This window comes from Fistularia commersonii, chromosome 32, assembly GCF_037954325.1.
Source record: "Fistularia commersonii isolate RoL2024-O1a breed Wild chromosome 32, RoL_Fcom_v1.0, whole genome shotgun sequence".
NCBI classification, from domain to species: Eukaryota; Metazoa; Chordata; class Actinopteri; order Syngnathiformes; family Fistulariidae; genus Fistularia; species Fistularia commersonii.
In genome coordinates this window covers 4,569,216-4,583,296 of record NC_141315.1, presented here as the reverse complement: position 1 = coordinate 4,583,296, position 14,081 = coordinate 4,569,216, and the positions used below count along the sequence as shown (strand labels likewise).

General features: G+C 38.0%; 1 protein-coding gene across 2 annotated transcripts in view; it reads left to right on the top strand.

The window, feature by feature from the left end:
• adamts14 (ADAM metallopeptidase with thrombospondin type 1 motif, 14) overlaps positions 1-14,081 on the top strand; it is a 51,512-nt gene that overhangs the window by 16,714 nt on the left and 20,717 nt on the right. The window contains exons 3-7 of one of the 2 annotated variants that reach the window (XM_086139828.1): positions 1,478-1,634; positions 4,224-4,420; positions 8,793-8,876; positions 11,180-11,327; positions 13,466-13,571. In XM_086139828.1, the coding sequence (XP_085995954.1) occupies positions 1,478-1,634; positions 4,224-4,420; positions 8,793-8,876; positions 11,180-11,327; positions 13,466-13,571 (692 nt within the window). Of the gene's footprint in view, positions 1-1,477; positions 1,635-4,223; positions 4,421-8,792; positions 8,877-11,179; positions 11,337-13,465; positions 13,572-14,081 lie in introns of both variants that reach the window. The other variant, XM_086139827.1, reaches the window with a different exon arrangement.

Below are 14,081 nucleotides of genomic sequence, written 5' to 3'. Positions count from 1 at the left end.
ATTTAAACATAATTCAAAGTCTCTGCTAACTTTAAAACATATCAGTCACAAAACCGTTGACCTTTGAACCCGTAAACCCACAGATGAGGCTCGCAGAATACATAGTTAGCCGTTGTCACGTTTCACTCCACAAGGCTCCGACAGCTGTATAATATAGTTCTGTTTTACTGCCACGGTAGAAAGTTGAATATACACCACCTTGTGTATAGCTATAAGAAAGAAACAAAAACAACAGCAAATAAAAGGCATTTCTGCATCGATGATACCTTCTGCCATAATGCTGACACTCAGCATACTATGAATTGAACATGCATAGCATGTTAATACCAGATTAGAATTGTAAAACAAATGCATTATATTAATTGATACAAGTATATCTGAGCATTGTACTACTCATGGTGCTCCCAATAGGAAACACCAAAAAGCCTCAACTAGAAAATTTGAGATAAATTAGCAATGTCCCATTTGCATGGAAGAACCATCTTCCTGTCTGTTGTACCCATCTTGTAGCAACAGCACTTAAGGTTTTGTGTTTTATCTATGACTCAAGCTGTTGTCTGTCACGGCAATTACGAAAAAAGAATAATAAATGTTTATATATTCTACTTCTTCCTTTCCTTTGTAGATGAATAGTGATATGTGTGGATTTTTTGACGTTAAACTGTTTTCCCACATCCTGTTCATAGAAGGCATTTTGTTTTCATGACCTGAACTGTAATTTTTTCCAATCCCACTTCATAATTACTTTTGATTATAGAATTAAATTTCACCTTGATTTTGGTTGGCATAGTGTTTGAAATTACAAACAAAATCAGACCACAGCAGGCTGTTGCAAAGAATATGAGAACAGTGTAGAGCAGACCTGGACATTTTACGGCCCGCCAACCGTTACGCTTTTTTATCCGGCCCGCCAAACTATTTTCTTTGAATATTTTAATAAGTGTTTTCAATCAATATCGACTTTAGAAACTCCTTTTTTTTCCCCTTTTGTTTAATTTTGTATGGATGATTCCATACAAAATAATTTCGGTACATTTATGTGATCATCATTGATTTTAAAGTTTAAATAAAAGTATTGAAATTGCAATTTTACATGATACCTAGTTGGCCCGCACATAAAAATTAAATGAGAAATGAGGCCCGCCAGCCAAAAATTATTTCCCACCCTTGGTGTAGACAAAGAAACTGACGTTTGTGAACACCTGCCTCTGGTACCAAAGACATACTGTATAATAAAAAGTGTATGTGGTTTGAAATATAAGGTTGACCTGAGTCACAGATCATCATTTCATTCATGAGGAAATCACTGACTCTGCCTGAAAGGACTTGAGGCGCCTCAACTAATTGATACCTGCATCATCCATCCCATCAGATAAATCTTCCAGTTGATCAGACTAAGTGTAATTGCCAGCTTTAGTGGAAATACCACCCTTTGAAGGCTGAGGGTTGGACTAATTTGAAGCCCTCTTTTTTCCAGGCAGGTCTGATCCGGACTGATAATGGAGAGTTTTTCATTGAGCCCCTTGAGAAAGGCCAACAGGATGTGGAAGTGAAAGGGCGTGTTCATGTGGTGTACCGCAGGTCGGCCATCAAGCGGGAGCCCAGCCAAAACAGGGAACACCTCCACAATGAAGGTAGGAAAAGAGTGGAAGTGTGACGTCAATGGAAAAAAAAGTTAAATAAAAGCACTATGTGACTGTTCGGTGTGTCGCATTGCTGTGGATGCATCATTCCCAGGGGAGTATGAAATACAAGAAATAGAATACATCAAATAAAACCTCATCTACCCCCTGAAAACGGTTTTCGGTTCACTGAGATGAAACACTTTTAGAAAAACGTAAGGATTAAGAGTTAGTTGTTAGAGGCCATCTAGGTAAGCACAAATTAAATGGGACACTGACTTTTTTGCTCAAGGTTTATTACATCATATATATATATTTGTCATCAATGATAGCCATTAAACAATGACATAGATAGTAAGAGTGTAAGTGCAAATGGAATGTCATGGAGCTATAAATTGAAAATTGGACATAAGAGGTTTTCTTGGTTTCACCTTCTATTTCTGTATTCATTAGTATCCTTTTTTTCCTGAATTGGCGAACCACCTGAGTTAGTGTTGGTTATTCCAATAAAATGTATAGAGTTGGCATCCTGTGGTTGTACCAGGGATTACAGTATTTTCATTGCAATCAAATTTTTCATAACAACTTCATCACAAATTCCTTCTTGTATTCCTTCCTTGCTAAAACAATAGCTTAAGCATCTGCTGGTCCAATTCCATTTATGCATGTGAATCTTTTTATACATCTTCATGGGTCTTTTCACATTGCCTGAGAGACGTAAGTGGTTTCCATTCCCGTGTTTTTATAGACATCTTGAATTTGCTCATAAAACATCAATAAACTGCAGAAAAAGGGTCACAGTACAAAATGGCACAATATATACAGAGGTAATTGCTGATGATGTGCAAGACATCATCCGCGAGGAGTCATGTAAACAAATGAAAACATCATATTAGAAATGTGTGGATGGTTAAAGAAATGGTAATTAGGATCACCACAGACTCCCAATATCCCAGAATCCCAATAGAACAAAGAATTTAAAGAAATGTTGACAACATCTGGAGGGAAAACTGATTCCACATAGCAACACAAGTGCAAGAACATTTAGGCAAAACAACATTATTAACATTTCAAGCTTCAATTTAGTATGCCTTTTTAAATGAGTCCTGTCAAGAATTATTGATGAATAAGGGAAGTCATTAAGGCTTCCCTTAATGACAGCATTGCGAAATGCATTACTAAAATTAAGCTTGACTTCGTACTTGTTGACCTGAAATAACTTACAACTTAAGTATCCCCTAAAGGGATTATTGATAAGATACATTTATGTCAGGTCTAGAACCCCAAAAAAGAGTTAAGCATGATAAGGCCATAAAGATGTCCAAATATCTAGATTAACATAATTGATAGTATGATATACATCATCATTATGCGAAACACTTTTTGTTTTATAATATGCATGCACCTGGTCTCTATGATAGCACCAGCTAATCATTGTGTTTGTAATTCCTAAACAAATAATAAGGTACAATCAAAAATAACATGGGGTGGCACAGTGCTTAGCGCTTCTAGCTCACAGCATGACGCACCCTGGTTCAACTCTTACATGAGGCCAGTCTGTGTGCAGTTTGCATGTATTTCCTGTGTCTGTGTAGGTTTCCTCCAGTTTCTTCTGCGATCAAAAAACATGCAGATGGTTCATTGAAAAAAAGGGAAACTGAATGAGAGATTCAACGTATTTTGTTATCTATATGTCGTCTTGCAAGAGGCTATGTATACCGCCTCTCATCCAATTAGCCCTGGTATAGGCTCCAGACTATCTGTGGCCTGGATAAGTGGTAGATAGTGGATGGATGGAAAGAAACAATTATTTAATGGTATTGGATGTGATAGGTAGGGGTAGAATTCCAGAAATGAATTAATGCCTTGAGGACAAGGAGCTTGGATATCAACAAACCTTAATGAGAAACTGCATTGCTTGTATTCTTGTCCTACATACCTGTAGCTCTTACACACAGTTAAAGAGATTGAAATGTGGTGAAATGGCATTGTGTTGTAATAACATGATAACGCTGGAGAAAATAATTGGTACATGAGGCCATTGATGATTGCCCACTGTTGTGTGTAATATATGCATTTCGAGATTTAAGACTTATTCTGAACCATTTTATGAGATACGCTAGTCTCAGCTCACAAAATGCTTCTTTGTGCTGCTCCTGTCATGAGTGTGTTAAATTGAAATTCACATGTGTACCTCTCCTTAGGGTAAAACATTTTTTATCGAAGGCAACCTGTTGAAATATAGCGTTCAACTTCTGAAAAAAAAAGAAAAGAAAAGCAATTGCTTCTGAAAAAAAAGTGCTATGTGACACGAGAAGATTGGTGTGATTCAAGCTCTGGAAGTATTCATCGGAGTGTGACTGAATGTGAGGCAGAGAGGAAAACTGTCTCTAGGCCAACAATTTATGAGTCCAAGGAGAGCACTTTGACTAACAACTGAATGAGTTTCAAACTAGCGTCCTCAAACCCTTAGAATTATCATATTGTAATCCTGCTGCTCATCCTCAGACAAAATGTAATATGTGTGGTTTGAAATTGCCTCAGTGTTAGAGTCCCGCTCTTCGTTGATTAACCTGTTACTGCGATTGTCCGATTTTCCAGTTGCGAACTTTGGAATCGCAGATCTCCCGCCTGCTTTGGATCTCGTCAAAAACAAATGGTCCGAAACTGAGCGCAAGCGGAGGCATGCGAAGGCAGATGACTACAACATCGAGGTGCTTCTCGCAGTTGATGACTCAGTTGTGCGCTTCCATGGCAAAGAACATGTGCAGAATTATGTTCTTACGCTCATGAACATAGTAAGTTTTTTTTCTTCATCATTTTATGTCTAACTTCTCCAGGGTTTCAAAAATGGATCATTTGATTTCTATCATTTCAAGATCTTTTGTTTTGCTACCTGTGAAGATCTTTGTGTCTTTGTCCTCTCTGACATCAGTCCATGCCACACTTGTCAACAGCCTCCCCCCCTTTTTTTTTCACTGTTTATGGATTACTGAAGAGTTTTCAAAAAAAGAAACTCTCAGCTCATTCATTACAGGCCCCACCAGCTCCTACCACCATAATCTACTTACTGGACCCAAATCCCCCAAGTCAGATTTTCACAGAGCGCTGGTTTCACTCTGTAACAGTTACCATTTGGACCCTGCATGGTGGTCTGATTAGCTGCTCTAGACCAATTAGAAAGTTGACTGGGAACTCTGTTGAGCAGTCATGGAAACCACACCACACCGCAGGTCTGCTTTCATTGCTAAACTCTGCTTATAAGAAATGATTTGTTTATTTTATTAGGATATTATATTCATTATTCACCCCCCAGTCGTGGAAAAATATTCGATTTCGAAAGGCTTCGGTGTTTCAAACAACAAACTGGTTGTGAGGGCGAAGTTCGATGTTGTTCGTTATTCCTCTGATAAGCACAGGAAAAGTGAATTTTTGAAGTCATTAAAGTCAATCGGGTTCTTACCATTCTTCTTCCAGCTAAACAATTTTTTTGCGAGAAATAATCTAGAGAGAAAGCAGTCTCGACAAATGAGGGTCTTACTTCGCTGTGTAAGCCACAGGCTTGCTGTGTCTGAAAGAGCTCTGCCCACTCAAATCCTTCTGAATCCCTGCTCCGCGGCTGCAGAATGTGTAGTACCAAGTGGAGAAACTCTCCCTGAGGGATTGATCATTGGACATCCTGTCTGCATGTAGCCAAGGTGACTGCTGAAGTGCCTGCAGCACAATGGTCGTGTTGTTTGACCATTTTTTGACCACCTCGATGTGATGCCGTACACAATCCAGGGACACTAACGCCTGGAGTTCCCAGCTGCTTCTCTCATTTTCAGCTACAACAGTTTGACTCCAGCCCTTGTCTGCTCCTCCTGGCTTTGCAATCATCCCAGCATGCATGGGATTGGCCCGTCCCACACTAGGACACACAAAAGGTTGAAATGTGCCCGAATATACAACACTTATGTTAAACGGTGATTTTTTTCGATGCTTCATCGGCCATTATAGAATTATTTCAACTGTTGTATGTTCAGTAACAATACAATATAGGTCGGTTTAAACCACAAAGGAATGTGAGATCTTGACAAATCTGTAAGAATTTGGGGTCATTTGAGTTTTCATTACAGCATTTATTGACCTGAATAGGCTTCTGTGAATGGAATATTTGCTTAAATTCCTTGGATTGTAACCGTGTGTCCCACAGCAATTTTGGACTTCAACCAAACCTTTCATGACAGACAGTGTTTGTTCTGTGCAGTTGAAGTTAATGTGTAAACTTATCAATATAAATTGAAATGTCTTTCAAAAACAGTTTTCTGAAGATTATAAGAGGAAGGGAAAATTACACAAAATAGGACATTTTTCTTTTCATTTTCCTGTAGCCCTATTTATCCACTATAGTTTTTTTTTTTCTCAGTTACCAAATTTCAGAGACTTGTGATTTCAACCCTCTCTTATTACAGTGGGACTAAAATGCATTTATTTTTTGTTTCCCACAGCACCAAAAACTTCATTTGAAAAACTCAAAACTTTGTATTTGAGTTACCAACCTATATTATGTCGGTTAGACATAATGATACTATAATTAATTTCGCTATTACAATAAATCAATTCTTCATTTTGTATTTTGTCGGTATATTACCATAGCAGCTTGACTTAAATGAAAGAAGGGACTACATTAAACCAAAATTCAATCGTCTTGGAATATGTGTTCATTTGTATATAAATAAAAAGTATCTAGTTTCTTTTTAATTCCAAAAGGGGTAGTCTGATTCCATGTCTGTCAAGAATGAAGGAAAACCCAAAATGCCTAGAATTAATTTGGTTTTATTTCCAATATGACACCTTGGCAACTGAAATGATCCTGTGTTAATGCAGAGCTCTTTTATAATCTTTTACTCTTCAACATCAGTCAAAATGATCGATATGAGCCAAATTTTGGATCGATAGATCGAGTGTGTGCTTGATCAATACAAACGTGTGCATCATGATTTGAGAAGGGAATTCCCATATGACAGCCAGAGGCTGAAAGTACTTATTTCAACCAATTACAGATCACAAGTCTCAACCAGCCACAATTCAACCTTCTCCACTGGTAAAGGTCAAAGCAACAAATGTTGCCTGCAAAAATATAATGTCTGCTTTTAAGAAGATTAACCATAAAGACTGGAGAAAACTTCAATAAGTCTTAAATGTATCTTTATGTTATTGTTTATGGATCTGAAGCTTGATGATTGGCTTTTTGCTTCATATCTTCATTGGCTGAAATGAAGAAGCGCTCTCCTAAGGCTTTTACATTTGAGTTTTAAATCAAAGGGATGGATATTGTCTGATGCAGCTGATCCTCTTTGTTCCAGCTCAGCACAGCTGACTTTTGGAAGTGATCTAGCCAAGACATAACAGTGTCTATTGGGAAATCTAAAATACTTTTTGCTTTTACTGAAAGTCTGCACCCAAAATCACAATTTGCAACTTAATAGAAAACGTCTTCTTCTAATTGCGGTTTTGACTTAACATAGGGGATGGCGGGGGAAGCTGAGCTGATTTGAGAAGCCTTCATTCGTAATAATCTTCTTTTTAAGGATGGAGATCAGTATAATTTCCTACAGATGTTACATAAATTATTTTCTAAGCTTCTGACATGCAGGATGACTCCACTCCACAAATCTAAATGCCTTAAAATGCCAGTTGTGAAACATATGCTTTCTCTCAGAAGCATGTTCAGAATGACTTAGAGAAATGTGAGGCTGATTTGTGAGACTAAATTACAGTCTGCTATTCAAGTGGTGCTCTTTCTTTTCACCATGCTGTTTAACCATGTTGTTAATTTCAATCCACTCCTCACTAAAGTAAAATTACTTTTTGGCTTCTGTAAAAAGAATGACCTGTCCTGATGTGAACTAATTACTTGATGAAAATAAAAACCCTAAAGGGGGAATTGAATGGATTTTAAAGGGGATTTTATCTTGGCAGAAGAAATCGCACGACACTTATAATAAAATCCAACGGCAGTTTGACACATTTCCAGCTTTGCTTGTTTTTCCCACCTGTTAATAATAACGATGCTTTTACTTTTATATCCCATAAAGGTATCAACATTTATAAAAAGCTTGAAGGGTGACAGCAGTGAAAGTGACAAGAAAAAGGTTGAGGAGATCTTAATGAGGTAGTGACAGGGATTTAGTGGGTCACAAACACACGTCAGAGATATGAGCAGAGCCATGACAGCCAAGCGGGAATGCTTTCGAGACATGATTGTCTTAATAACGGTTATGTCAGGTTGTGACGGGTTACGACGAGAATGTGCCAGGGCCCTATTTTCCCGAGCAGATCTTGTCCAGGTGCAAGTGCTCATCCATTTGCAACTTGATTTTTCTCTGTTTACACTCATTGCTGATTTTATTGCCCAAGCAGCCCATCTGGGCTGCAGTGAACATGTTGCTGGAGCTCAGGATGGGTCCATACGGACCAGTGGCAGAATGTTTTTATCTGTTTCAGTATATCATTGGGTTTTCTGTCTTACCCACATGAATAATTTAAGAAGACTAACTAAGTGGGACTTACTACAATACTAAATTAAAAACTAAAATACAATAATTCTTGCACAATATAGTTTGGCTACCAAAGGTCTGGCACTTTTTCAGGCATCAATGGTAATAACCTGGAGCTCCGTGTATATTTATTTACCAGACCTGCTTATTATAGAATGATTAAAATCCCCACAACTATATCATTGATAGGACCCTCTGACACCAATGGCCACATTAGTGCCTGAAGGTCAGTACTAAGTGGTTGGCATGCAATGTATATTAAGCTTTCGTGGGATTTGAAACTGATGTGGTGATTAACTATGCAGTGGCATAAGAAGAGCTGTAGTAAAAGTCAGGAAATCATATCTTTTGCTCTTCGATTTGATAAATAAGCATATAGAAATATTGTTCCATATAGATTCTAACTGCTGAATGACATGTGGTAATTATCTATGAAAATTGCAGATGAGATATAAACCAAGGGATCTAATTCTGAAAGGTCATGAGGATGTTTGTTCAATTTTCCATTGCGGGTTCCACATATTACCATAATATCATCAATTAAAAGATGCACACTGAATGATGATGATAAGTGAGAGCGACTGCGATTATAGACCCTTTATGCACTCAATGTCCTTTCTTCCTTCAGGTTGATGAAATCTATCACGATGAATCCTTGGGCACCAATATCAACATTGTCCTTGTCCGCATGATAATGGTTGGGTATCGACAGGTGAGCTGTTTCCCAGACTGACCCTCTGACCTGCCCCTATTAATTTGTTTTCCAAAAAGAAGCCCAATTTATACGTTTTAAAGCTAACCAAGGGGAAATGGGAATAGGACAAAGGAAAAAAAAACATAAAATTAAAATCTTCTGGAGAGAATGGCAACACTCACCCAAAGAGCATGCTAATACTAAGCACTGATAATAACTGATGATTTCCATCAATTAAATCAAGCAGACTCTTAAGATTGTGGATTGTTTTCACTCGTGTGTCCCGAAACATCTCATCTTCACAATTTGCCATGACCAACAGCCCTAAACCTCCACTTCTTACTGGATCCTTTCACTAAAATATTGAACATCAATCTGTGCATAATATTTCTTTGTGCTGTTCACATGAATACAACTGAAATTTGCACTGTGTCCCACATGTCTTACTGATGTAAATGGAAAGAACAGAACTTATAATACAAATTAAATATTCACCACGAAAAAGCAAATGTATGTCGGCACCTGGCAAAAAATTAGACGAGATTATATGAGAATAAGAAAACACACATATAATACATTTAATTGTAATTTATTTGAAATCTCCCCAGACACACTGACATTTTTGGTTCAGCATACAGAGAGACATGATCACAGGCAGTTAATCAAATCTCTCTGGTGGCATTCATTGTAATCTTTAAGCACTTTCCATTTTGGAAAATTTCGACCGCAGTGATCAAATTCCATTTTGAGCAATCAAGATACTTGAGCTAAGTATATTCTGTTTTTTTTCTCCCATTACATGCTGGTGGCGGTATGTGGTTTCTCTGCTACATATCCCTCATGATTGACAGGTCTTTCTATATAAGAGCCACTGTAAAATCAATGTGGCAATCATTTGAGGCACTACATTTCGTGAGAATAATGTAATTTTGTGTCTATCGATGAACATGTGCAGCAGGCACTGATAATGCAGAGCAAAGCAGTCTGCAATATTAAGAACTGGCTTTGGCTAACATATTATAATCCATTGCAATACAACATTACAAAGATTTTTTTATCATATGGTATTTATATGCACCACAAGGTTCAAGAACATAATATAAATAAAGCACATATCCATGCAGTATTTGTGAATAGCAACAAATTGATTATTTATAGATTCGGTTAGTAGATTAATAGAATAATAATAAAAATAATTATTTTGGAATAATAGAAAAAAATTATAATAGATCATTATCTATTCAAAGTGTTATATATAGTTCCCTCTCAAAGCACTTGTGTTACATTTATATATGGTTTATACCTAAAAATTCATTCATAATTTATTTCAATGTATTTTTTTTATATTTATGAAAATAAACATATACAGTATGTTTATATGAATGGCAGAAGGTACCAGTTTCAGTTGCTGCGATTTGTCCTCAAGTGCCTCCAAAGCTCTTAATGTACTGCAGCTTCCTGGCCGGAGGAGTTTTTAGTGTTCTCCATATGACTGCGTAACAATCTGGCAGAATGTGTTTATACAGCACCAATTTGAAGAGCTCAAACATGCTGCATGTGTCATCCGAAGCTGCTAATAGCAATAACACTCCTTTGCCAGGTTCTTTAGATATTTTCAGTTTTTCTCCTCTCCCTTGCATTGTCAATAACCAATATATTTTTTCTGCTTCGGCATTTTATTAGTTTTTTGCTTCTTTTTATATATGAATACATATCTAAATAAGTTAAGGACCATAAATACATTTGTCTTTCCACCGAGATGCTAGGAAATCTCCTCAGCGCAGTTGGAATTTGTTACTTGAGGCCAGTCGATATTGGGTTTTTAGGGAGCACAAAATTCTGTGGTCTGAGGACAGGCTGCTTTAGATTTCTCTCGCATTTGTTTTCAACCTTTGCTGATAAATGGAGTCTGATTTTCCATGCTCTAATGTCTCTTTTTTAAGTTGTCAGAAATTCAATGCTATCAAGTTACCAAGCGATATTAACTGTTATTATGTCATTTGTTTTGACAACTGTCTATTCCTCTGTCAGAACCTTGGTGTTTCAAATGGTATTCACTTTGTACTCAAAGTAATACTTTATTAATTCACAAATTATTAGTTTGTTACAAGTTATGTAGGTATATAGCAGTAAGAAGTCACTTGATCTCCATGAAGATCCAAACTGGTTGAACTCTTTTAGTTGTTTTCACTCATGAGGAGCAGCTGCATTACAATTGAGGAGAAAATGCCAGCAAATCACCAGCTGTTTCTTAAGAAAATAGTAAAAGCACAATGGAGTTTGAGCAATAAAACAGCATCCCTGCTCTCGTATCTTTACAGTCTATAAGCCTGATTGAGCGTGGGAACCCTTCCCGCAGCCTTGAGCAGGTGTGTCGATGGGCCAACACGCAGCAGCGGCGTGATCCTGACCACGCTGAGTACCACGATCATGCCATCTTTCTTACAAGGCAAGATTTTGGTCCCGCAGGTATGCAAGGTACTGTATTCATCTCGATCGAGGCCTGTGCAGAGTGAGTGCTTGTATCTGCTTCCATTCACAAAGGGTTGGCTTCAAGTCTCGCCCAGGTAAGGTTGATGGACACATTTAGCAGTGAAGGCTGTGGCTGAGGTCTCCTAAGTCCCCTGAATGGCCACCTGCCTGCAGACTTGACCTTGATGCCGCCCTAGTCAGGAAAATTATGACTGATGTTGAAGAAAGTTTTTGGCATGTAGAGAAAACCAGAAATGTTTTCACGTTTTTTTATTATTAGCGTTATTCTATTAACAGAGATTACACTTGGTGTTACTCACAACATCTTAAAAGGTGTTTTTTAATACATGTATGTAATTGTTAGACGTTTCATACCATACATGCTCTCTCTCTCAGTTTAGTGTTTGTCTCATGTTGTGTTTCTCCCTTGCAGCACTTCAACAATGAGATTTAAAAGAAAAAAAACTGACGTGAGAAACCTAGATGCCAGAGAAATCTTGTCCATAAAAGAACAAGAATTTTCTGTGCTCAAGTTCAATATCCTCCATTGACTTGTGTATCCCTTTAACTTTTCAAGCACACGTGTCATGTTTAGAGGACAACCCTGAGGCTACCTGGTTTGCTTGTCACACCTCTGAATTGCCATAGCTACTGTTCCGTTTTGGTCATAACAAGATCAGTTTCTATGGCGCCTTGTACTATTTTGGGTTGGACCTAGAGCTGAGTCTCTTTGTCCCAACCAGACATCGCACTATCTTGTCAAGGTTTAGCTGTGAGACGGTATATTCTTTGTCCAAATATAGTGGGTTTTCGAGTAAATAGATGAAAAGATTGTTGTAAGAATACAAAGCGCATGTTGTTGGCGTAGCTTTACGAAGCTCAATTGATATTGACTTTGCCACATTTTGCAAATGGACAGCGAGCGACTTTCCTTCTTCTTCTTTGTTACTGACTTATTTGCCATGCAGCGTGTTCAGTGTTTGAGTTTGCCAACCAGATGATAGAGCCCACCTCTTCATTCATGACATCAGCAGTAGATGTTTTGACCCCAGCTCAGCTGCTGCTGCTTCTCCATGTTGCTTCAATGTGCGATGTGCCTATTCACAGGAATGTAGTAGCATTCTCCTTAAATCCTTTTATCTGCCTCTCAGATAAAAGGTTATGCTCCACAACTGCTTACACGTTTTGCTCTTTTACACGCAATATTGTCAATCCCTTTTTTTGTAACAAATCAATCGGCCGGACAAAAAAAGGAGAATTTTGCCACAAAAAAATTTCAGCGGACATATTTTGCCTTTTCAGTGCCTTAAAAATAACCCGATGTACTTGCTTTTGGATAGTCTTCACGTTGGCTGTGCTTTATGCCCCATTTTCTGCTTTTCAACTGCATGCCAGAAAGATCTTCTAATGGTCAGAAAGCATGAATATGATCTGTGAGCTGCAAGGAAAAATAAAAAAATATAAATGAATAAATTAAAAAACAGCACCAGTGTGCTTCCGAACTGAAGCAAACATGCTAAGCTAAATCGCTGCACACCTCTTGATCGAGTTATCTTTGATGTTTGTGCTTTGCTTTACAAAGAATTTCGGGTAACGATATGAGTTGGGTGTCTGTTGGGTAATGATAAGAAGCTTGAAATTTCGCCGTCTCTTTAGTAAGCTGACGCTTGGTACATCAGGAGCCTCGGGCTCAATCTCACCCCCGCCAAGTTCTCCAGTTTTCTGTAGTTCTGCTGTTCATCAGCATCGAACACCCCCTCCTTTGAGGGTATTTCGATTTTTTTCAGACATTTTCTCTTGGGTATTCATAGAATTATATTTTATCAGTGTAATTTAGTAACATGGATTGATGTCTGAATGTAAAATTGATTTATTTTCCCTTTATTTCACGTTTAGAAGGCTCTTTTTTTCATTTTTTGATGCAGCCAGTTGATCAGATAGCAATAGAGTGAGCCTGTCAAAAAATGTACTGAATTTACACTTTTTATAAAAACTGCAATGGCATAACTTTTCTTCAATGCTGTCAAATTGGGAGATGATTTTCCACCCTAGTCATCAGCATTGTGAGAATTTCATTACATTCATTCTGGTACTTGATCATCGGGGCTGTATGGTCTTGTTTTTCTCTCGCCCAGGTTATGCTCCAGTGACTGGGATGTGCCACCCACTGAGGAGCTGCACTCTGAACCATGAGGACGGCTTCTCCTCCGCCTTTGTGGTTGCTCATGAAACTGGCCATGTGTGAGTAATCGCATGATGATGAAAAGGACCAGCAGAGTCTCGGGGTTGTACTGCGTCCAATTACACTGATTGAGTTTGGATGCCGACTGTTGTCTGTGATCAAAAGCGGTGTCTTGTAATAGGGCTCTGTTTTCTTATCAATAAACTATTAGGGTTTCTTGTCACGTGCGTGCAGGTACTCGAGCAGGTAAGATGAGCTAATTTGGCTGCATTGCTTAAAAACAACTGAGGCCTGCATGCGAGTGAATGTGGCAATTCTGAATGTAGCTTAACTGCTCTTCACTCTTAATATTGTTATAACAGATACTACTTTAATAATGTAAAGGAAACCCCTGAAAGGCCAGTATTTCAAAATTTGTACTCCCTATTTCTCATACTATTGTCCAGAAACGAAGAAACTTTCTCCAAGAAAGACAAGGAAAAAAAATGCAATTGAATGTATAAAGTAAAGTCTTCTTCTTCTTTCGGCTTTTCCCGTCAGGGGTCGCCACAGCGAGTCAACTTTCTCCA